We start from the raw sequence: 25,814 nt of genomic DNA, 5'->3' as shown, positions 1-25,814 counted from the left end.
TCCCTAGGCAGCTCTGTCCTTCATACTTCAATAATCATTCCAGAGTCATTAAAACAATGATAAAGTGGGAGACAAGGAATATTCACACAGCAGGAAAGGTGCCTCCTCCAGGAGTAACGAGCCACCACCTCTTGTATTTTTGTGTATTTCTGCCACCTGGACACATTCTAATCCTGATTCAGAGTCCATAAGGATGCTTATTTCCTTTCCCTCCAAGAACCACAGAAAACTTAGCAAAAAACCCAAAATAATAAAAATTCAGGAATGGAAGCCACTTAGAAAACTCAAGGGATTTTAATGACTGAATGAATAAAGAACTACTTATTATATTTAAGTAGCAAACAAGTATTTTGCTATCAAAGCACAAGCTAAAGAATTTAAAGAAGCCATAAACAGTAGTAAGCCCAACATACAGAACTTGGAGTAAGAAGGCATTTTACACACAAGAGTTTATCAACACAAAACTGTTTAATATTTATTAAATGACACAAAATACCTAGATAACAGACTCACTCTCTGAAAGGACATGTATTTACATTATTTACCAACTTAAGAAAGACTCTCTGTACCCATATCAGACTTATGAAACATAAAAAAGGTTTTGCTGCTTTTTGCATCGAAGGATGCAACGGTGATACATGCCCTGTTTGCAAGTCTGCATAAACTATAAGATTTTTGATGCTGTGAAAAAGCACAGTTTCATATTCTGGTAGCTGAGGGAAGAGGCTTCTGAAAAGTAACAGGGTTAGTTCCCCCCCACCCCCCACTCCAGACACACTCTCAAGACTGTTATACAAAAAGTATATTACATTTTTGAATGCTGCTGTACTCTTACAATTTTAGTGTAACGTTTCAAATAAAATGTTCTTCCTACTATATGAGAGCACTAAAAAGAAGTGGTATTTGAACATTTTTTTAGATGCACTTTTTTTTTGTTTTAAAATAAAGCATTAGGGCAAATGATATGTCTAGGAAAAAATGAAAGGCTGACAAAAAAAAAAAAAATAGCTGAAACCAAAATATGAAGAACTGCTAAAGCAACTTAACAATTTGCTAGGGTTTGTTTTTTTCTTTTATTAACTATTTACTTTGGCACCTTCGTGTAAACTATAGAACAAAACAACGTTTACAACACATTTGCAATTACAGCATTTAAACAAAATGGTCACTTTTGAAACCAGCCAAGACAAAAAAAATAGTCCATTTATGGGTATAAAGATTAAAAAACCTAAAATATATATTTCTAAGAATAAACTGCAATTTCTTATGAACAAGGTGCTATAAACTGCATGCAAGAGTCAAGATTAAAAATGTGTGGCCAAAAAAGACAAGCTGTGTTCTAGCCAGATGAGTTGTGGTCCAAGCCCATTTCAGTTTTTTCTTACAGAGATATATATGGCTCAATAAGCAGGCACATGATCCCAGCAAGAAGTTGCAGAGTTGTACAACGACAAATCTTGGCTGCAGCTTTGTCATTAACCAGGAATGAGCAAGACCTTAGCAGAAGAGATGAACAAGTTCTTGGGGAAAACCCAGGAAGCTACAAGGAGAAACCTCCCCCCTCCCCTTGCTCACCCCTTTCCCGGTCTAACCAGGGTTCTCAAAGTCAATTCTTTGGGTTGCTTTAACTGGATTGCGCTTCGGGTCTGCCTCAGATTGTGAAGACATTTTCTGTATAATACTTTCTGCATTAAAGTTCGTGAAATAGCATAAAAATGAAATAAACCTACAGTCCTTTGCAGTTCATTTGACTGAATGTGATGCTTGTGTAATGAGGGAGGGTTTTACCACAACAGGTGTTCACACATGTAGTGGTGTTAGTTATATGCTACAACAGACTGAATGGAACAAGCTCAATACATCAGCTCCTGTCTCCCAAAGGGTTAAGTCTTATGCTTCTTCTCCAATTCTCTTTAAAAGGAATCTTTTATTGGCTGAAGATACAAAACACATACAAGAAAAGGAACATTGAATGTGAAACACAGAATTTTTTTTTTAATGGTGGGGGGCATTCTTTCCTCCCCAGTGGATCTCTGTTTGAGCTTATACTTGAAGATTTGCAGGAGGAGTCTTCAAAAGTTCTCACCACATAACTCTGTCAATATTTGTCTCACAGAGGCAGGGGTGGCCCTGGATGTCTACCAGTGGTAATGCTGCAATAGTGTCAAGGGGCAAGGCAGATTTTCTGCAGATCACAAAGAGCTGTATGATGGTTAGTTGAGGGTGACTACAAATAATTTAGTAGCTAAAAAACCACCCACATTTGTTTCATCTGTCAGATGAGGACTGTATACAAAAGAGCCTGAGAGAAAACATGGCTGGAGAATATATGGAATTAAACAGCAGATAAAAAAAGCACTAAGGATGGGATGTGTCAGAAAACACACACACACTCTCACACATGCACACCCCTGAATGTGGGATCACAGTGATAGAAGTTATAGGTCATAGAGAGCTAAGTTACACTGCCATTAAACGAAAGTAACATCTTGCTTTCAATAGATATCTGGTATTCCCCAGGACTATCAGTGCCTGAAAGAGGATGAGGTTTTTCATTGTGCTCTGCAACACAGCTGATCATAGGTCTAAAGCCTGGCTGGGTAAGGAAGAACTGGTACTGGAGGAGTTCCTTTTCTGCTGACACCTTTTTTTTTTCCCAAATATTCCTGGCACATTCTGCTGTAAGCAATAAAAAATGTATTTTGTTGAAACAAAGCTCTACATTCAAGTGACTTACTCTCCCATGTCATATAAAGATGCAAAGAATGCTCTCTGGTCATCTAAGAAAATATATTTTAGATGCCTTGTAGCAATACTTAACTTACTATATGAGAGGTAGGCTTCTGGGTTCTAGGAGGCCTGCTAGGCTCTAGGGCTGAGTTCTTAAAGCTTTAAGTTAAAGCAATCCAAAGCAGGACAGTCTTAGAAGAGCTGCCCTGTCTAAACCTTGAGGTTAGTTCAAGTTTAGAATGTTGCAAAGCAAAACAAGTATTAAAATCTATTTGCAATTTTTGTTCTTACAGCTTTACCACAATAACAGTGTGGTTAATTAACATCTGTTAATTCATCTCTTTATTCTAGAGTATTGCTGCCAAGAGGTGAAGGCCTCCTACCCATAACTAGTAAAAACTGTCACTTCTTTCATTATGGCTGTTTTATGCTTAAAATTCCCAAAGGTGAACACCAAGTCTCACAGGCAAGCCATATAAATCTAATCTGAACTTGTTTTGTTGTAGCAGTTATTTAAGAATGGTGTTTGTATATACAGTATATATGCCCACACTGCAAACGTTATACATCATTTTATATTGGCACCATTTTGTCTAAATTGCAACCCAGAATATTTTCCAATAAATCAGCAATAAGCATAGCTTGGCTTATTCCCCATTTTCCCCCCCTCAAGAGAAAAAAATCCAACTGTGGGCATCAACCAAACCAATGGTATGTATAACTGAAATGCATTCTGTACAGTAAATTAAAAGTTTGCATGCAGTTTAAGCATTTTAAAGGCTATTTTCTTATATTAATGAACCTTCTGTTTCCATTTAAAGATGTGAAAGATATCTGTCATATATCAAGGGACTCCTCATCAGACCCAGAGACAAATGGAATCAGAAAGACCAGGTACTTTCTTTCAGCTTTCTGCACATCTTACTAAATAACATGCAAAGAGTTCAACAGCATTCTTCTTAAAATGTAAATATTACTCTTTAAATGGGCATGTTAACCACTGAAAGAAGTCCACTCTACTATACTTTTCCATTACACTGCTTTCATTCAATCATCGGTAGTATAAAAAGTCAATTAACGGGATCAACAGGCTAGTTTATCCACTGGCAACTGTGTAGGACACCAAGTGTGCAGTAAAACAAAGGCCAACATATGTTTGTTTATGCAATATAGTTGTACTGGTTCGGGTTTTCTTTATCTCTTTCCATGTAGTCTCTGTCAATCAAGGATTCTATTCTCTTCTTAAGGTCAGCAGGCTGTAAAATAAAGCAGATGTCAGCATTACTACTTTGCAGTCAATGCTGCTTGGCTCTTTGTTTCCACTTGAGCCAAATATCTATATTGTTTGAGATGGCTGAGGAAACAGAAATCCCAGTTAAAAAAACAAAAAACAACCCTTTAAAGTATCAGAGCTTCTAAACTCTGCAATGTATAACTGATAGAAGAGAAAGTTAAAGTTAGCTCATTACCTGCAACTAAAAGGATTTTTACAGAAAGAAAAATATTTGCTGCTGATGGGAACTGAACTCTAAAGAAGTGCAGTTTGTGCATCGTGTACCAAAGTGTTTCTATTTCTGACTTTTAGCCAGTAAAAGATGGTAAAAGTTTCATTTCCTCTTGAAGCAAATGAGTTTTGCAATAGTTTGGGTGCCCTTTGATTTAATTGTGTGAGGAACTTTATAAAAATGCCTCATGATAACAAGCGAGGAAAATTATTTAAATAATCTGCTATAATCTTACAAAGCCCAACTACAGTTTATGCAATACTTACAGACCTGCAGGCATTCAACATGGCAATACAATGGAATGAAATAGCAGGAACTTTTATTTTACATTTCCATTGATAGAAAGCACCATATATTTCAATTCCAACAATGCATCACTGTCTATTTGAAAACATTTCCATTCAAACACAATAAGCCAGTCCTTTTATATTGCAACTGTGGGCTTCCTCAGTTTTGAGACATTCACCAGTATTCTATTCTTATTCCTACATATGTGTATATATATTAACCAGTATAATCCATCCCCAGAAAAACCACTGTACTTCAAAAGTATCAACCAAGTTAACACTGCAATGCAGAATTGGTTTTGAGATCTGAAACATTTTCTGCTTTGCTCAAGAATGCCTTGCCAGAACACTGCAAACAGTGGAACAGCAGCACACAAAGAGATCCAGCTGCTCCCTTGCTGCTAACAAACTCCAAGGCTGAAATCCTTTGGAAATATGTTTTAGTAACAACTGGCACTTCAAAAATTCCTGAAAGAGAGTATTTGCCCATTATAATACTAAAAAGATGTACATTTTAGACAGAAGTACTGTTCAGCTGAGCAGGCCAGAGAAAATAAAAAGAACTAATAAAGCTTTAGAAGTAGAAAGATCAGTACACCACCTTGACTGGGAATTTCAGCTGGTTGTAGACCTCTGACACGAGCAGGTTATGACTCAGTGTCTTGCGCATTTTCATGATCCGCACAATGGCGGCATCGATCTGGTACTGCCGGTCCTGGAACACTCTCTCCGTAGTGCTTGCCTGCTCCTCCACCTGAGGGACCCATTCAGAAAAGTTTTAATGAGAATACCAGTAATGTCAAAACAATTCTGTCTCCAAGACAGTTCTCAGTGTAAGACAGTGAAATGCCTGTTGTCAAATATCTGACATAAAGCCTTTACAAATATGAAGACTGATTGTCTATTGAAAAACACACTTGTGCAAAGAATTAAAACCTCTGCTCAGATTTTACACTGGATGGCTGTCAGAGAAACAAGTCCACAGTGAATTTTCCACATTCACATACAAAAAAGAACAAAAGCACTTCAGAATAGGAACTTCTCTTAACCTTACTTAGAGACATCCAGCATAACTGGTGTTTTACTACAGAGGCATACATTTATTTATGTGCTGTCATCCAATTACATGTGTAAGACTGACAGAGATATAGGTATGTACATGACAACCAGGAGGAAAAAAGCTTGTAAAAGGGCAGGCAACAAAGTTCTTAACCCAAGGATTTAAACCCCAGAGGATTAAAAAAAAAATATACCGTTTCTTTCATCTGAATTTGGTTGATTTTTATCCTGAAGAGCTTATGTCTGAAATCATCATTACATGTGAATTTATCACCATCTTCCACATCTTTGCCTTTGGGGCTTTTAGTCAGTACTCTGGCTTTGCCACAAGCCAGAGATTGAAGTGTCCTTCTCAGCTCTCCATCCTCTAAAGCAGAAACAAGTTGTTTAGGTTTTTTAGTAAGAACACTTGGAAGTACTCGGTTGTTTTTGATACCAACCTATCCCAGTGGCTTGCTTTATCTCCTCTAAACTGAACTCCTCTCCTTCATTAAACATAAGCAGCACCAGTGTCTGGAACAAGGAGACCTGAAGCTCTTTTTTGCCCTGTCATAAGGGAAATAAAACAGACATCACCAGGCTGTTTTTTCTGGGGGTGGAGGGAAAGGAATGAGGGGAACATGAGAAACAAGTCACTCTTGTATGTCAGTTATTTCACTAATAGGGTGTTATTTTATTCACTTAAGAATATGGAAGAATAGAAGTTACTGGTCACTTGTGTTTACTATGAAATGCAGCACAAGCTTGAGGCCACAAGGCTGGACTATTCTATCCAGTGACAAAACTGATACCCAAGACATGCATCAGGTATCAGATGAGTGCTTAAAATTGCAATCTGAAAGACATTTAAGTCAAAAGCTAACACAAACATTAGTTTAAGGAACACAGTATAACAAACCACAGAATCTTTGAAACAATCAACTTTGATAATACTTGTTTTACCATTAATTTTTTCTGAAAATGGAAGTGGTAAGCATTTCTATTTAATGAGAAAATTTTGTGTCCATGAAGAAATGCTGAAAGGGAATAACTGGAAATTCTTATAAAACAATTGTGTTCTTGTACAATCCAGATTTTTTCTTTATTTCAGTAGTGAAAAGCCTACTGTGAAGATGCTTAATGCTATCAGATGAAGTAAGGCCATCAAAGAAACATGGCCCCTTTTTTTTCCTTCCCACTAAAGAATTGAGGGCCATTTTTAATCTGGAGCTAAAGCCACTGGCTATTTTCCCCAACAGGCTTTTCTTTCCCCACCAATACATAAATTGGTTGCACGTTTTTAGACATTAACACATCTGTTTCAGAAACTGCCAACTCTGGAAGAGATAGCAGGAGGTTAAAAGTAATTGCAAAAACGGTGCTAAGTTTTCCATCACAGCACAAGAAAGCTTTCCCATATACACTTAAGGTACAACCCAGACTTGGAATCAACAAAACAGCAGGAGTAATAGAAACAATAGACTCACCTCTTTAAATTCTGCTTTTAGTACACAGTGTCCTAGTGTTGACTGCCACTGAAGTTTCCTACCACTGTGTTTTCCTAAATAAAAGGTCTTGAAAATCTCCTGCAGTTTTACCATCTAAAGAAAGAAAAATCCCAAAACACTAAAACACAATTTCTACTTTAAAAACATCCTTCCCTTTTCCACAATCAATTAAGCCTTAAATCAAGATTTAGAATGATAAAAATTGCAAGAAAACAAATTCCATTTTTAAAAAGACAGTTCTGCATTTCCTTCTCTATGCATATTGAAAACCAAGTGTCAGTGGATCCCAAGATGCATTTCTGACAGGCTAGTACTTGTATAACCCATGATGCTCATTACCTCTGGGGGCAGGTGGACTTCCATAGGCACATAGGTTGGCCAATAACCCATAGTCAGAATATTCACTGTTAGTTCAATGTTGCCAGGGACATTCTGATTCTGCATATACTGCAAAGAGAAACAAAGTAAATTGAAATAGAGTATATTTGTTATATATATTTCAGGTAGAACTAGAAAGTTAGAACAGGCATTGCAAGAGCAGAGAAGACAAGTGACCACATGATGTGTTTCTTTTATAAATTCCAAGTTACATACAAGAAAATTAAGAACAAGCACTTCTCTGAAGTTCAAAAGGCACTTCTGTACAGGAAGAAAACAGTAAAAAAGTGGTGTTTTAGCAGGCTGAGGTAAAGATCTAGCTAATTAAGTGTGAATGGAGAAAAGAATGTTAAAAATTGTTTGTAATCATAAAATTACATAATCACCAGAACTAAATGTGCAAAAACTTCCAAGCCAGGCATCAGAATACAGTGGTGTTAAAAATGTCTTAGAGCTAGTGTTAAAATGTTTTGTAAGTTTACAATTCTCCTATTGCTGTGGGTGATGTTTTGTTTGTGTGCTTGAAGAAGCTTGTCTCAGTTTCTTTGCTGTGTTGCTCAGGAAAAACATTTAATAAATTCAGTAAAATTTTCAAAAGCACAGACAGGACAGACAGCAGACTTTCCCTCAGTACCTGTTTGAATTGTATCATTATGTCTTTTGAAAGCTCCATGTCTTTAAACATTCCTTCAAGTTTGCTGGTGAAAGCAGCTCCACATTCTATAGAAGAGAAAAATGTAAATATTAGAAATCAATCTGTTTATTTTCAACACCTCAGAGTAGTCTAAGTGACAGAATGTACTTTTAACCAGGATGACCTTTTTCAACAGATTTTCTTTACATAAAGACTTTGATTCTAATTAAGGTACAGAAAAAAGAGGAAAATGCTTTAATGTGGTAGCTATTTTGCAATCCAGTTGTTTTTCCACATGGACCTGACTGTTCAGCCTTTGACTATAGTGGCCACCAGTCACTCAGGTGACAATTCTAATCCCTATCAGCTACCTTACAAACTGACTCCTGATGGCAAAACAAGATCAAGTTCTAAAAATCTTACCCTTACCACCCACAGGCTCCATCCAATGAAACAATGAAGACCAGACTACAGAATGCCTTGCTGGCAGTGAATAACAATTGGAAGTCATCTTTAAGTTCTCTGAGCACATCACTGATTTACTCAGCAGGGAAACTCAACTCTATCCCACAGGCCAAGATATACTGTGCACTTCAAGTTCCTGTGTTTTGGCTTTTCCTGTTATAATTACAGAACTAAAATCAAATGAAACTCCTCAAAACCCACCAGTCATTCAGGAGCTGCACAGAGGCTTTTATCCTCCTGGAAAGGAAAGTACCAACAGCGCTCCTGTGAAGGCCTGTTAAAACTACTACTTTTAAAACAAAGCTGATGGATAGAAATGATAGACAGATAAGATATTTACCATGTTTGAGTTTGGAAAGCATAGATTTTTCAGCATCTACTGATGCACTCTTCCCAACTAATAGTCTCTTTGCTAGATCTTTTTTATAAAAGGCCTCAAAGACATCTTTTCCTGTAAGAGATGAGATTTAAAAGTCATCAGAAAGCACTGCTGGTTTTAAATAAACATTACCTACAAGTGACCCAATTCAAAGCTCAGAAAAGCAAAAAGGGCCCTCATATGAAGATTTCCACAGGTTTTGTTATTTGCAATTTGACAGGCAAAGTAGTTAAACAGCACTACACCAACAAAACACATCCAGAGAGAACAAACACCTGAAAACATAACCATACTGCAAAAATAATTTCAAAATACCTTTATATTACTGGTTAGACAACTGTATCCCCATAAAAAACCCCTAACACTTACCATATATGAATCTAAATATGATCATAATTTTATCCAGCATTTTTTCAAGTTCTTCATCAGTAGCTTCTTTGTTGCCTGCACGAAGCTTTGAATCTACATATTTAGCTAAAAGAGTGTTGAAGAATAGAGTTTAGCACATGCTTAATATCACAGTGAAACAAAACTCTCTAAATCTAATATTAATTATATTAAAGGATCCTGATATCACATTCTATCAGCCTCATAAGCTATCTTGATACATTTTCATAGAAGCTATAAAGTTATAAAAACATTATAGCCTAGTATCTTTTTCAGATAAGCAATGACTGCATCTTAGCTTTATTATCACACACAATGTTAAAAGAATTTTGCCTAATAAAAAAATCTTGGTTTATGTTGTGACCCCAAAGTAAAGTCACTGCTGTCGCAGATTGACATTGATCAGAAGAAAATATATAAACCAGTTACTTAAATGTGTTGACTATACTGCTGAATTTCTCTAGCAGATCATAATTTTGTTTTAATTTCCAGTTTCAATCAAACCAGACTGTTTGTTTTAATCTCAAATGGGCTGGTAAGCACATTACAGTTAGGGAATTAATGCAAAAAAAAAAAAAAAAAAAAAAAAAAAAAAAAAAAAAAAAAAAGGGCAGAAAGTATCACTCCACAAACCTAACAGCACAACCAACTGCACAGCAGGTATGATTCACCATGTGGGGAAATGATTCAAAAGTGCAGAGTACCAGGCACGTAAAGCACAAATCTGTAAATAATGTTCTTTACAAACCACAGACATTCTCCACACCATGAGAGGTTCAGTGAATCCTCAGCTCTCTTCCCTTTCACACATTAAATCTCTAACAGCTCTGTGACACGTGCTGGTGGCACAGTTATATAAGCTTCTGAAAAAAATCTAATTATTAGCAGTATTCTCATGTCTGGACACTAGACAGTTGCTGGAATGCCCAAATTCTGATGTTCTGCACTTTTCTATAGCCTAGCCAGTGATGTGATGAACAGTTGGCTTTTAATGTTTGATGCTACCCTCCCAAACAATTCCATTTCATCAGGTGGCACAGCAGATCCCATCTGATATGCATGGAGCTTTTATTAACACACAATTTCAGCATATCCCATCTGTAAGTGCATCAGCAACTCAGCACCCAAATTCTCACATGAAAGAAATTGAATAAAATTACCTATAAGTTCAGCTGGCTTATTTGGTCTTTTGTTAATGAATGTTTCAAAGGCTTCTTTCATGGCATTTACAAACTTCTCATTCTTGAGAAAGCAAACATCAATAATATGGTCAACTTTGTCTTTAAAATCAAGAAGTTCTTGGACCATGGTTTTGTCTTTTTCAGGATTAATTACTATGGTGCTACCAAATGCCTGCAAAAATAAAACATTTTTCAATTAGCCTGAATAATTAATTTAAATGACAAGACTTCTAAAAGCTTAAGTTACCTTAGTAATGTGTTTCTGGTAGTCATATTAGCTCCACTAACAACAAAAGTATTACTTTATTATGTATTTTTGCATTATGCAGCATTTAATATATAATCATCCCTAGGCCTTGCATATTGATTCAAAACAAACTAATGAAAAAGTGAATGGATTCAGAACTTCTGTCTTAAGAAATAGTTTTGCATGACAAAATTAACATACCCTTTTCAAACGTCTATATCCTCAGGTTTTACTCAGATAATGCTGCCACTAAATTCTGTTTTATTTAATAGTACTCCTCTGCCATTCCAAAGCCTTCCTTCATAAAAACCATATTTTCTGTAACATTTTCACTGAGAATAAAATGAATAATTCTAACTGATATTCAAGTGCTTTTTGAACTTCAACTGGTTGGCAACTAAAACTACCACTTGTTCTCACAGGAAATTTTATTAGGAAGAAGACAAACATTCTGCTATTACCAAAATAACTACAGAAGAAATATAGTGGTCCCACAAACTAACTATAAGCAAGATTATAAAATCCAAATTTATTTGGAGTTCAATAATTCAACTGAAAGTTCAATCTTTTCTTCAATAGGGCTAGAACAGTTACTGTACCTTTCCTGGGATGTTTCAAAAGCTGTCTATTAAATACATGTTTATAAGCTAAGATCTTCAATTTTTAGAAAAATGCAATAGTTTAGAGATGACTCAAGTATCTGTGTATAAACCCCACTGATACAACAGTGATATCTGTTCCAGAGTTCTAGGAACAGTACCTTTATGTATTCAATCCAGTGCTGCAAGAGAACCTGTACTCCACCTCTCACACGACTGAATAACTGATACAGAAGAGACAGGTCTTGAATTCGATTTTCATCAAGAAGGTGATTTAGACCTGCAAATGTGAGAATTTCAATAGAAATGAAAACCAGAGTAACCTAAAGAAAGCACGGCTTATTACTCCTCAAAACAATATTTTTTTATCAAGCCATTAGTGGTGGAGTTTTTTGGGTTTTTACTCTATTTTAAAGTACCTAATTTAACAGTGAAACACAATATATCTGGCTGAAACCTTAAAAATCTTATTACTGTACATGATTTTATTACACTTAGGCTACATGTATTTTACATAACAACCTTATCACTATATCTTTGCTTACTGCAGCTTTACTGTTCCCTAAAGACTTGAAAAGTTTACACTGTACTGATCCATAGGAAAAGTTCATTGGAAAGACAGCTCTGAGTCTCAATTCCAGCTGTAAAATAAATTTTACAGATGCTTGAAGGCAAGCAGCTTCAATAAATATCTTCACCATTCACTTTTTAACTTTCTGGAAAAGGCCTGATGCTCTACAGTAAGATTCTAAGAAACTAGACAGGTAAAGATTGATACTTCCCTCAAAGAAGAATTTGTTACAGATGTGCAGGAAGATGCTCACATACCTGTTTCATTCAGATTCTGGCTACTAAGGACTTGATTGCTTTATTATTCAACTCTTGGTGCACCCGTTTCTATTTCCAGATTATCTCTGAGATCAACAGAGGGTCACTTGACTCCACAGAGACTACTGTAGAACTGAGGCAATGTATTCCATAGCTCAAATTATATTACATTTTTAAAACAAGTTGCTTTTTGTCAGCAGCAAGTACTCAGTATATCCCTTTTCTGTTACAGCCACAATTCAAAGTGTATGCCTTCCTTTACCTCCAAGTCTTCGAAATGCCACTTAACACACTGAACTTGAATCTCCTGTTCTAATTTTCCTTTTGCTTTGCTGTGTATCAGAAGACAGCACAGCGTCCCCTTATCTTCAACAAGGAGAATGGTCAGTGCTATTTTGGGAACTGAGGAGCAAAGGGAGTTAAGGAATGATGTAGCTCGTCCCCCCCCCCAGCACCTGAATCCAGCACTTTCTTTCAGCACAGGAACTGAAAGCCCTGAAGCAGTAATTAGAAACATTTCAATAAAGAAGAAAGATTACCTTTCTGAAGAATGGCTGTTAAGTGTTCACCTAGAAGTTGCTTTTCTACAGTAGCAATTAGTGGCTTCCTATAAAAGAAATGTTTAGAATTACTTTTCTTTTTTTCCATTACTGACAGTTTTAAATCCTTCTTTTGAGATTTTATTAATTATACTAGCATTGGGAAGGCTCTAATTATCTGTAGCCAAAGACCTAAAATTATTCTACACATATTTATCTTTTTTCTCTCCAGTAAACAATCTTTTTTTTCTGTTTGCTGACTGATGATTTTAATTCACACAATAAGCCTGTTGTACATGACCTGTAGATGGACAATGATTTTATCAGTGAAGAAGTTGGGGTGAATTCATCAAATAATATGCCTAATCCCATGTTGTCGGAGGACATTCATATCTTGAGAGACAAACCAAGGAGAAATAAAAACAAACCTCAAGTCAAGAGATATTAAAACAAAACAGGGAATTGGCCACTAAAACTGGCATGGAAGAAGGAAGCCACTAAACAAGTCAAATGCTTGTAACAGCTGAAAGAGGAAGGAAATCCAGATGTATGACAGTAGCAATAAAACACCTCTCTCTCAGAAAGGTCTTGATATCAGTGACCTACATTTTCTCTCAGACACAACAGCTGTAGCTTTATATTAGAAGACCTCCACCTGACTGTGTTGGAAGAAATCCTGCATCTAAATAGAAAAGACTGAAGAATGACATTATTCAGTAATTTTCCAGACTGCATATACAAATATTTTTTGCAAATATTCAGAAGCTTTAGAATTTTCTATGCTGAGTCTTATCTTTTTCAGGTAGGACAACGGTTGATTAATTACATTTCAGCAGGAAAGAGACATCTGTGCTGGGAGTGGCAGCCTATTTTTTCTTCAAGCAAATACTTAACAACATTTATGCCAAAATAACAGTGACTTAGAAGAAAAGGCTATTAGCTATGTGAGCCATGACAGTGCTTCATTGTAAACATGGAACCGTGGGAAGTGAAAAGCATTTGAAGGTCAGTCAATAACAGAAATAAATTGCAGCTACTTAAATGGCCCTCAACAGAAGAGGAGCCAAACAGCTCATACCACCAGGCACAGAGATTGCACTTACTGTGTGCTCTGATCTAAATAAGTGATTATTCTGTCTGCTTCTTCTTCCAAGCGCTTGTTGACATGGTGAAGATATTCTGGAACCTAGAAACGCCAGAGTAGTTTTGTATGTTAAAAAAACAAACAAGAAGGGAAAAAGAGACAGTACTGGTCTGACAGAAGTAGCAGCTCCAGTTTTAAGCAGAAATCATAGTAACTGTAACTGAAGGCCACTGCACGTGCATTTCTTTTTTCACAATACTATAAAACAAAGGTCACATCACTGCCTTGTACACTGTCTAAGGCAGCAGAACATTTCTACTCCCTAACACATGCTTTAAAATTAAGCACAACAAACACTGTTAAACATCCAAAATACCTCTCGTTCTTGCATAAGCCTCTGTCCCTCTGCTGCATACAGGCGATTAGTCTCTTCCAAGAATCTATGTTCGAAAGAGTCTTGATAAATCTGGGGAAACAACATGACAGCAATCCAGGGTAAAGCTTACTGAGCACTAAGTAAGAATTTGAGCTATTAAGTGGTTTAAAGATGAAACAAGTTTACTCACCTGCAAGTCAGAAAGCATGCTCAGAAGGCTTCGCAGTAAGCTCCTGTCTATAGCCTCACCATTTCTTTCCCTCTCAATAAGCAGAAGAATGCCATCAATAGTTTTGTTCTGAACCTTCTGATCACTGATTATATGAGTTCTGAACAGTTCTAGCCCCATATCCCTAAAAACAAAGCAAAGAATGCTCAATAGATGGTTTAAGAATAAATCCCAGATATCTCTTATTGAAACATGATTTAGATCTAATAAAGAGGCCAATACCAGCATTCTTCCAATTCCTCTGCCTCCAAATCACTCAAGATGAACAAATACATGAACACTAAAATAAACTATGACACTACACCAATGTGAAGCTATGTATTTTAAACACCAATGCAGACATTTTTTCCTAAATAACCATGTAACTTTTGCAACACCATTATTTTTCAGTTGGTTGACAGGATGTTGGAACACCAACCTTCATGAGAAAAGAAAAATAACCATGGAATTGGAACCCAGGATATGATGTTGGACAATTTTCCTTTTTTGTCCATCACTTACTAATCTCTAATTTTTAGGCATGGCCTAGAAGAACTCAGTGGTGTGACAGACAAGGATCTCTGCAACAACCGTCCCAATTAAAATCTCTGCAGTTAAAACCTTCCATGAATTTTAAACTATGTGTATGGTCCCTCTTAGGATAAGTTAGGCCCACCATTAATCTCTTGCAAAGTAATTCAGGTAGCAAAGAACAGTAGGGCATATACTAATTATTAATATATAAGGAGCAGAAGCTGAAGTCCAAAAAAGCATATCTTGCTTTTATTTTAGGTAGCTCCTTCGAAGTACTTACAGAACTTGAAATACTGTGCTTGCTAAGACACTTGGGCACCCCAAACCCTTGCACTTCAGTTGTTCATCAGACCCCTTCCTTTAAGTTTGCAAACTGGAGAGTGATATCTACCTTACTAAAATATGGGATGATCACAGCTATTCTAGTACAATCCTATATTTTATGGCAAATACATTAAAAGTCTTCTTTTGTAACAAGCACTTGTGCATTCACCATGTAATTTACATGTCACGATGACATTTACGTTAAAAACAAATCTATCTGAAAATCAGCAAGATATAAGCAATAGTTGAAATACACTCCCAAATAATTTTCTGCACCCCTAAAACATTTACTTCTTTGTGCCCTTACCAAATAGATGGCAGCATTGAATTCTGAAGTACGTAAGTTCGATCCAAGAACAGAAAGATACTTCTAATCATAATCTGTCATGAGAAGGAATAAAGCAGCCACAATCATTTTACTCTTAACACTGAAGAGCAACACCAATTATGCTCAACAACAACAGCAACAAGAAATCCCACCAACTGGTTTCAGGCAGTGCTTTCTTGGACACTGCTGATTTATTTAACATCTTCTTCCAATCCCTGCAAGGTGATCAATGTGACATTTACTGGAGTACTGCATAACTTAGAACACAGTACTGCACATTACTATTTAACAGAACAGCCTCTTTAAAAGATGTATAAAGGAGAAAGGTTTGTATAAATGATGATGAGGAATTAGTGGGGTGTGTTTGTCCAAGACCAGACCCATATGCCAAGAAACAGACTACATGCAAGTATTTTCAAGGCTTGATTTCTAACAAACTAGATACAGCTGTATATCACAAAGAAACCTTACATAAATTTAAGAAGTTTGAAAAGGAACAAAGTTAAGCAAAACAGGCTGCCAAAGCAACTGGTTTCCCTTAAAAAGATAAACTTACCATTTGTCTGCAGTGATCTTGCCAACATTTATCTATTTTCTTCAGAAAAAGGACACTATCCAATGAATCCGTGAAGAAATCATTAAGAAAATCATGATTAATAGATGGTGTAAACAATGAAATGAACCAACTTTATTGTTTTTCAAACACACTTAAAAGAGAGCACAACTCACCTACTCTAAGAAAGATTCAGTTAATTTCTTGCAAAACATTTCAATTTCTAATGAGGGCCTTTGCGTTAATAATGAGAAACCAAAATTAACTGAACAAATTTTAAAAAAGTATCTGAACAGTCTTGAATATTTTGTTTGATTCCCCACTCCTGGGGAATGGAACAAACATGCATATTCCCATTACTTTAAAAACCAACAATACCCAATACATGTAAGAGCTCAATTCTAGACTGTAATAACCTTAAGAAATATATTCTTTCCTTCAAATTTATGTTTTATTCAGCTGACTGCATAGTTCTGGTACTAACTAATATCCACTTAATAGCATGTCAACCTGATGCAACTCCAAACTTGTGAAAATAAAACATTTTGATCCTCAGAACCTGACGTGCTGCCAGATCACCATTGCTTTTACAAAAACACCCAACAGCTACTTGTTGGAAGACATTTTACTTTAAGCTTGGCAAGTTCAATATAAAAAAGCCTGACACAATACAGCAATAAAGGCTTTTTAAGCCTTGCTGCAAATCTAACACAAGCTTCTGTAAGATGTGCAAGTGTTTCACAAATACCAGTGAAACTCTCAGAAACTTTTCAATGGTTACAGACATAAAGGAACAAGTAGTGTTCTCCTAGGTCCCACAAAGAAATAAAGGCAATTGCACAAAACCTAGGAATTCAGATTACCATGGCCTAATGTAATGAACTAGTCAAAGAAATCCATCATTATATACGTCCAAGTAAAACAATTTTGGCTCGTCAACAGCTAAGAAAAGGATATTCTCTGAACTGATGAATTTGTGCTTTAATGTGGTCTTCACAGATCTGCCTCAATTGTTTGTACAAATTTGCAGAGATCTTGTAGGAGCAGAGATTTTCAACAGCCTGAAGTAAAGAAAAAAGAGAAACAGAAACAAAAAAATCTTGCTATATTCTTACATGTGATTTTACAAGAAAGGAGGACATCCCTTCCCAGACAAGAATTCTGCTTCTCACAGCTTTTAATGGAGTAAACTGCTGCATACAAAACACCAGAGACAGACATGGCTCTGCAATGGTAACATGAGATAAAAGCAGTACATGCCCTGAACAGCTCACAGTATCAATTTAGCTGAAGTGCCAATCTCTCACATGGAACTGAAGGACTGGCATCTCAAAAACCAAGGATGGTTACTTTAGTATTTTCCAGTAGCTTTCTGGGCTTCATACGTCAAAGCAGTCACTTAAGGTATTAATTTTATTAACTGCTGTGCTCTGCAAGTCACACTGACATTAGTGGAAAAGCACTGCCAGATTAATTTCCTTTTGCAGTCCTTTCCTTGATTAAGCTTCCCTCATCCCCAAAAATATACATGTTATCTATCTTACCAACTCCGTGCCTGAATAAGTTTAATTATAATCCTGAACATTAGTAGCATGACTACATTTACAGTGACAATCCCAGATTTCTAGATCTCATCAAGTATTAGGAGAATTATCATTGTGCACACAGTAAGAAGTGAAAAGAAGTTTAATGGGGCCATGTCTTGGAGACTGATCAAGCAAACAATCATTCCTAAGTCCATTAGTGTATCTCAAGTGGTCAAAATTCATACCCATTATCAGAATTTGAAAGCAACTAAAGAACTTAAACTCTTTGCAGGCCAGTGAAAGCCACAGTAAGTGATTATTCAGTAAAACACCTGTAATAGCTAGAGGAGAAGCATATTTGATTTTCAATAAATGCTTTGTGCTATAATTTACTTATTGGAAAAGACTTCAGTTGGTCCTCCCAAGGACCAACTCCTTGGGAAAAAGGACTGGAAGATAAAGTTTGTTCGTGCAGGTAAATATGGGGGGAGTGTGTAGCTCAGAAGTACACAGAGCAAATCTATGCCATTACACTGAAATTCTCCTATAATATTTCCCAACAGTCCAAATGGAAGCAATGAGCAGACACCACTAAAAGCACAGCAACAATCAAAATCGCTAAACAAGAGTTCTTTGGTTCATCTCAGGATATCAACAGGAATCATTCTGAGTGCAAGTGCACTACCTCTAATACTAGCTCTAGAACACAGAGTCAAAAAAAAACCAAACCAACCACACACAAACCAAACCTCCAAAAAAACCAAAACTCCACAACAAAACCATCCCACACAACAATAACCACAAAACCCCCCAAACCTGCATGAGCTTAGTGTCAGAAGTAAACAGGTATAGCAAGAGCGAATGTGCCAATTAACCAAAACAGGTCTGAATGAAGACTGCAAGGAAAGCCAAAATTATCCCCCAAGTATACATATCTTAATATTTGGAAATAGCAACAGGTTTCATTCTCAGCCTCAACACTTAAGAAACATCAAACAAATGGAATAAAGTGACAGGAAAATGTGTTCTATAGTTCACTGCTCACACCAGGTTATGGGCACTGCTCAACTCTATTCTGCTATTGTACAACCAGGTCCAGGCAGCAAACCAGGATATAACCTGAGACTTGATTCAGTAGAAGAAGGGGATGTAAAACACTGAGCTTGAAGAGCCTGATTAGAACTTCAAGTGCAGTCTTCCTAGGTTTCTTAATTTCTTCCACTTTGGAGAAGCCAACTGAGAGCTGGGAAGGTGACTGTTTTGGATGGAACTTGCCTGTCACCTGCAGAACCACCATTACTCTGGCTTCAACACACTAACTCAAGACACCAGCAGCCTTTTTGCTGGACTTCTGGTTACCTCATCCCAAAACTGTTACAACTGCTGCCTATCAAACAAGCACCCTTTAACCATGCTGCTCCAAATCCTTAAAAGAATTAGCTTCTGCACTGTAGATGGACAAATGCATACAATTAACTTTTATTTAAATAAACATGTATGAATATACACCTGCCTTTATGGAGTGTTCCTATAAAGCTGAGCTTTTACATTTGTCTATCAGACATTCCAAAGTGTTAAACATGTCTGCTAGGATTGAGTGTTTGAACATAAAAAACAAAATTTCTGCATCTTAGTTGATGACATGCACAGAAATGCTTGAATTTAAGGGGTTAGATTTTAAGAGATTAACCCCCTAGTGCAAAATTATGATTTGCTTAATTGTTAGTGTTAGACAATGCTGATTGTATCTAAAATGTATCAACACTGATACACATAAAAACTTTAGGGCCTCTAGTTCACAAAATCATCTTGTTCTGAATTAGTAGAAAATATGTTTCTGATCAGGGACTCTGTGCCCTAATGATGGACAGAAAATCTGAAGAAGAGCCCTATTTCCTTCGTGTAACATGCAGTTGGATGTGGTTTCCTGTTTGGTCTTTTGGTTTTGTTTTTTTTTCCTTCCCTTTTAACTGCAACATCCACACCTGGGTTTGTGTGATAAGGAAAAAGAAATGAACACAACTCTGAGAGAAGATCAGAACTTTCCTGAAGTACTTAACTCTGACTGATATTAAAAAAAAAAAAAAAAAAAAAAAAAAAAAAAAAAAAAAAGCAGCTATGTATCAGGTACCAAAGATCTAGATCTCTACTTTCAAGTACAAATGTAAAGATAATTATTCTATGAAAGAATCATTCAATTCTGTAGCACTTCAGCCTGCCTAAGGATGGGAATCATTTTGTTTGCTGAGGAGTTTTGAAATGTTTGCCGAGTGGGATTTTTCCAGCACAGACAGGAGTTAAACCAAACACAAGATGTTTAACTCCATTAAAAAAGAGTTATATTCTTTTGAGGTGTGCAGCAGAACTTTTGCACATGCTTTCGTAATTCCCCTCTATGTTGGATAATGGTATCTGCCAAAGCATATTTGGGATCAGATCCTTTTACCAAGCAGCTGTTCAGAAATGACATTAGTTTAGTTAGCATCTAAAAACACTAGTGATTCCTATTACTATTTTTAAATCAAGACATTTATTTTTATATTTATAGTAAAAAACCATACTTGATTGCACTCTATTTCACTGAGAAGTATCTAAATAATAACAATGTTGAATCACTGAGATTTAAAAGAAAAAACTTAGTTTTGGTTTTCTGATCACAAGAAACGTTAAATTAAGCTTGTGGTAAGACTGAGCAGAAATTTAAGCAACACTGTTAAACAGAAGCAAGTATTTCAACAGAACTCTATTTTTCAACAATTTTGGATAGCCTTCAAGCACTTAATTAACAGTTATTTGCATTGTTATTCAGTCTAGAGTAAGTAATTTACAGTACTACCCAGTACAATCGGTTGCAATTTGCTATCACTTCACCAAGTTTTGCAAAAGTAACAATACTATCTATTATTCTGACAATCTGTTAAAAAAGCAGTATGTTTAGTTAATTAATTGAACATTACAAAAGACTATAGTGATCTTAAGGATGCTGTGGACTGAGGAATAGGAATTAATTCTTCCTTAAATCTGTCCCCAAGCCTTGTACAAACAGGATTTTCTCTGCCATATACAAATGCAGCTTATGTTGATAAGGGGAGGGCAGGGGAAGAAGAGACACTAAAAAGAGATGGTGAGAAGTCTATATACACACACAGAGGAACAAACCAAACAACTAACCAGGTAATAAAGGCTTTAAAAGTAGAGTAAAAGTTCAAGTGCTTCTTAATACCCAGCTAAAGCAGCACCGTTGCTATGCTGCTAAAACCGCAAGTGACGTTAGCAGGGAAAAGGTAAGCAGGGGGAAATCTCCCCAACACATTCAGCTGAAAAAGCAGAAGTGGAGTTATAAAAAAAGCATTAGGAAATGCAGCTCAATCTGATCACTTCCTAAAGTAGTTAACAAGACACAATCAGAGCTCTTGCTGGCAAAAAAGTTTGATTCTCAGCTGCTAGGAAGAATGTTGCAATGCCTGAAAATTACAATCAAACCAAAATAACACGATTCAGGAAAGAAAAATGGTGTTCTATTTACCTACTAGAAGCCAATAGAAAGTTTCAGCTTTTAAGTGATTTGTGATGCTTTTTCTTCAAAAAAGAAATGAGATTTTAACAGAAATCATCTTAACCCTAAACACCAATATTTGAGGATATCATATTTCTCCTTTAGCAGATAAACACCACAACCCCCTAAACACCAAAGGGAATATACCTCCTCATCTTAGTTAATTCTTATCAACTGCTGCAATGGAAACCAGACCTCGGGTTTTGTTGTGGCAAATAAAAAAAATATATGAGTTTGATGCTAGGTCTTGTGAAGTTTTTACTCAGGATTTTAAAATGAAGAAACTATTTGGTGTCAAGTTTTTCAATGACAAACGCAGCTATCAAGCAAAATGCCATATTCTTATCACTATATCAAGTGATTTAAGTGAAGAAATCTGAGAACAAAACAAAACAAAACAAAAAAAAAAAAAGAAACAAAACAAAAAAAGCCCTAGCCCATTACTTATACTTACCTGATAGAGCTCTTCTAAATTGTACTTAATTGAAGTACTGTTCTGGATAGCTTCTACAGCTTCTTTCAGTTTTTGCCAGGTTTCATCCGTGTAGTTTTCAGGCAATTTGGGTTTATCTTTAAAAGAAATTTTATAAAGTTTAAGAATGCATTTAGATAAAGCAGAATCTCTTACAGAAATGAAAAGGATGTAGCTTTGAGAGGAAAGAGGTATGGGCTGATGGTCCAGCTTTTAATTTATACTTACATGAAAAGAAAGTATTTGTGTAAAAGCAGTATCTTATTCACATTTGAAAAAGTTAACATATTGAAGAAACTCAGCATTGCTCTTCACATACACACCACAGCACTTGAAGTCAAAACAGTACCTGTGGTTTACAAAAATCACAATCCTGTGCCTGAGCAGCTCAAGAAGGGATAAAACCAGCAATAATTATCTATATCTTCCTTGCACTCTCATTACGAGGACAGCAGAGCAAAAAGAAAGGAAGATAAAAGGAGAAAATGATGCATTAAAACATACACAGTGGTGTGTATCTTAGTTTTTAATTTACTGCTCATTAATTCTACTCCGTATTAACAGTTGGAAATAACTCCTCAAGAAACACTCATGGAAACACTGTAATTATTGTGCAGGCTTTATGGTCTCAAGGAAAACCTTCCAATTTTAAAGGAATCCATTTATGCCTCTCTTGGGTTTGACCTGTGGATATTTTTTAAGAGTTAAGCCTCTTTTAATGTTCAAACAGCTCCAGATCTGATGCTCTCCATTATTTTTTCTTGCTCTTTTATAGAGACTCATTCTCTGCAGCACCTTCAGCAAGACTAAAGCATTTACAACACGCTGAGATATCCCCCAAGTCACATCATCAGGAAATAAGAACTATTTTAAAATTTTATGTTCTTGTAACTACATAAAGTGACCATCTTTGTTCTAATAAGCACATTCCCAAATGGAGAAGACAGAAGGTGAAAATCTGAGGAGGAAGATGACAAGTGCACATTCATGCTACCAACAGGTGAAACTGGCCCAGAGTTTATACACTACTAAAATTGATTTTTATACACCTAAAAGTAAAAAAAAAAAAAAAAAAAAAAAAAAAAAAAAAAAATTAAAGCTTTATTTCCTTAGAAATATCTAAGAGGAAGAAGTAGTTATTTCATTCTTCCCAGCATTTCCCTACAATATTGGCAATATCCCAGCATTAGCTGCATCATCTGGTTCTAGAGACAACTGACTGTGGACTTGCCTATTTTCACCAGCAACTCCTGAGTATGCTGCTCAACAGTTAACAAGGTTATGGATTCTAGGAAGTTATTTAAGTTGTAAAGCATGTTATTGCTATCACACTAAGATAAAGACAAAAATCTTGAGATTTTTATTCAGTTTCTGAGAGTAAATAAAAAGAAAACTGTCAGAATACTGAGGCATCCTTTTTAAGCAAGTGGTTCAAACACCAGTTTATAAGCAATGATCACAGCACCATGCAATCCATGACATTTAACAGATATTTTAAACGTGAGAAGTTAACTTCCTTTAAAGATAACAGTGCACAAGCAACTGAAGAGTAGCCTATAATGCATGATAGGTTTGGATTTTAAAATAATCAGACAAATTAAATGATGATGCTGTGATGGGCAGAGAACATTTTTGAGAATTGGAACCTCAAAGCATAGAGTTACAGTGTGATCATAAATTCCTGTAAAACATTACAGTGGGTCAAATAATCCTAATCCTTACCTAATGCAATATGTCTACAGAACATTTGTGTCAACTGTGTATTTAGAAATTAATTTTAATTTTGGTAATATCTTTTACCCCTCCTCAAACTCAAATACATGAGGTAAAATAAATAACCCAAGAAAGCAAGGTAGTGGACTATTTTGGAAGACAGCAAGAGGCAGGAAATGAAAAAAAGCCCACGATATCCTCACCTTTATAGGGAAAAAATGGCAGCATTTTAGCTAAGCTTTCTGCCTACCTATTTGTATTTTTGTTTACTAGAAAATGAAGCAGCATGACATCAGAAAAGTTTAATTTCTCTACTTCACCTTGGTCTCTCGTAACATTATTCAAAAATCTCAAACACATGTTTGGAGAGAATTTATAAAATAACGTAAACTTGTAAAGTAATAGTAAGCCAAAACAGAGAAAAGATACTAAAATTAAAAATTACAGCGAGGACATTACAAGGAAAAAACTCAGCAAAAATCTGAGCTACTTACTTCAAAGGCAAGTGGGGAAACCAGAAAGGAAATCCACCATAATAGCCTGATAATCACCTTAGTTTCAACATTTAAAACTAAGCACAGGCAGATTATCCTATAAACAGACAACACGGATAGAAGCAAGACATGCAGATTCAAGGCCAATTAAACAAAACAAACACATTCTGTGCAAAGACTTAGTATAAACTGGGCTAAAATATACACTAAGCTCTGAATACTAGGAAAGAAGTATCAAGCGTTAAAAGTTTAAACGAAGGTGATTTACACACTTAAATAGTAAAACCTTACACCTAACATACAAATTAAGGCCTTCTCAAGAGACAGAGTGAAGAGTTTGAAAAATAATTCCAAGCAGCAAAGTGTAACTCAGGATGTGTACATGACCAGGCAAGCACACATCAGAAATCACTATTCCCTTTTACATAAGTATAGAAATGTTCACCACAGAAGAACAATTCCCACAAAACCTGGAGCTATTTGAAAAGAACCAGTTTTCAGCCTGAAAACAAAACAGAAAGTTGAGTGTCAGCTCCCCACAGGTTGTGACAAATTATGGCCTGTTACCTTTAAAGTTCTTGATCACTAATTTCTTGGCAGAGCCAGGTTTACTGTTGGCGAAACTGGAAACAGTAGAGGAGGCAGCTTTGGTCAGGCCATTTGCATGGTGCCCCACAGCCACTGATGAAATTAAAAGGCTTTTATTTTTAAGCTGTTGCTGGTGCTGCTGCTGAGAAGAGGCAGCAGGAGAGGAGGAGGAGGAAGAAGACTCTTCAGCCATCTTCACATCGAGTCCAATAAAATCCACGGAGTCCTCAAAGCGCAGCTTCTTCTGGAGGTGATGGTTGGAGGAAGCAACCCCTGAGGAGGAGCACGAGGAAGCGGTGATGACAGAGGAAGATGATGAGGAGGTGTTTTTGGAAGGAGAAGAGGTGCAGGAGGAAATGGAATCAAATTCTTCTTTTTCGGAATTACTGTTGCTGCTGTTATTTAACTTTCTCTTCTTGCAGGAGGAGCTGCTGCTAGTGTTACCATCAGTGGCAGGTCTGACCTCCTGGGCTGCAGCTGGGGGGTTGGGGGAAGAGAAACCTGTGGGAAACATGAACACACAGAAGTGAACAGGCTGAGGGGCATCAAATCCTTGTGGTGTGACAAAGAGAGAGGGAGAGTTTTAGAGTCAATCTCTGTTTCCTGTCTCTCGGAGGGAGGTCTTTCAACTCCTCCTCATCAGTGGAGTCCTTTCGTATTCCTTCTCCTTCGCGTTCTTCTTTATCGAAGGAATCACTTTATCTCCTCTTCCCCTTTTCTTTATTACTTTGGTTCTTCTCGTAGTTTGCCTCTGCCTTTCTGCTTTTACTCTTTTCCCAGCGGAGCGGTTCCGTTCCTGCCTCTCACCGCCCAACAGCTCCTTTCAATTCTCACTCCAGCAGCAGAATTCCCCACGGCCGCCCGCTCCCCCGGCTTCTCCTTGCGCTCCCCTCCTGCTCCGGCCGCCTCGTCTCCGCCGAGCAGCAGCGGGGAGGGCTGAGCGCGGCTCTCTCTCGCCTCGGCTCCAGCCCCTCGTCCCACACGCCTCCCGCTCTGCCCCGCGGCCGCTCCGCTCGGGCCCCGCTCCCCCCTCTCCGCCTGTGCCCGCGCTCCCTGAGGGGGGACGGCCCGGCCGGGTTGTTATTGTCACTGCACGGCGGAGGGAGGGCAAAAATGGCGGCGCATCCGCCCGCCGTGCATGACGGGGCGCGGCGCACGGAAGCGCGGCCGGAGGCGGTGGGGCCGCCCCGGGCCCCGCCCTCGGCCCCGCCCCGGCCCCGCCCCCGGCCCCGCCGGAACTGATCGTGGCTCGGGGCGGGGCCGCCCCCTGGGAGTTCCGTACCGGGTCCGCACCGGGGTCCCGCCCCGCCTCAGGCTCCGGCCGCGGTCGGTGCGCTGCACGGTTCGCGGGAG

The 25,814-nt window shown here is 37.3% G+C and overlaps 1 protein-coding gene across 2 annotated transcripts; it reads right to left on the bottom strand.

The window, feature by feature from the left end:
• Nucleotides 1–275: 275 nt before the first annotated feature.
• CUL4B (cullin 4B) lies at nt 276–25,609 on the bottom strand. Of its 2 annotated transcripts, XM_056491130.1 has the most exons (20): nt 24,441–25,608; nt 21,649–21,764; nt 17,070–17,173; nt 16,116–16,185; nt 15,539–15,612; nt 14,356–14,518; nt 14,166–14,255; nt 13,809–13,891; nt 12,706–12,773; nt 11,500–11,618; nt 10,472–10,664; nt 9,294–9,398; nt 8,886–8,996; nt 8,081–8,166; nt 7,408–7,515; nt 7,048–7,161; nt 6,022–6,127; nt 5,776–5,948; nt 5,124–5,276; nt 276–3,986 (listed from the first exon to the last, which is right to left on the bottom strand). In XM_056491130.1, exons 1-20 carry the CDS (start codon nt 24,973–24,975, stop codon nt 3,891–3,893), a joined length of 2,667 nt encoding a protein of 888 aa, XP_056347105.1. In that variant the 5' UTR covers nt 24,976–25,608; the 3' UTR covers nt 276–3,890. The 2 variants fall into 2 exon arrangements, 1 of the variants encoding a protein (XP_056347105.1); XR_008840481.1 differs by lacking the exons at nt 276–3,986; nt 5,124–5,276 and having other exon boundaries at nt 5,862–5,948; nt 6,022–6,117; nt 7,037–7,161; nt 24,441–25,609.
• Nucleotides 25,610–25,814: the final 205 nt, after the last annotated feature.

This window comes from Oenanthe melanoleuca, chromosome 4A (genome assembly GCF_029582105.1).
Source record: "Oenanthe melanoleuca isolate GR-GAL-2019-014 chromosome 4A, OMel1.0, whole genome shotgun sequence".
In the NCBI taxonomy this organism is placed as follows: domain Eukaryota; kingdom Metazoa; phylum Chordata; class Aves; order Passeriformes; family Muscicapidae; genus Oenanthe; species Oenanthe melanoleuca.
Note: the sequence above shows the minus strand (reverse complement) of the source record. Positions and strands in the feature narration are given on the sequence as shown.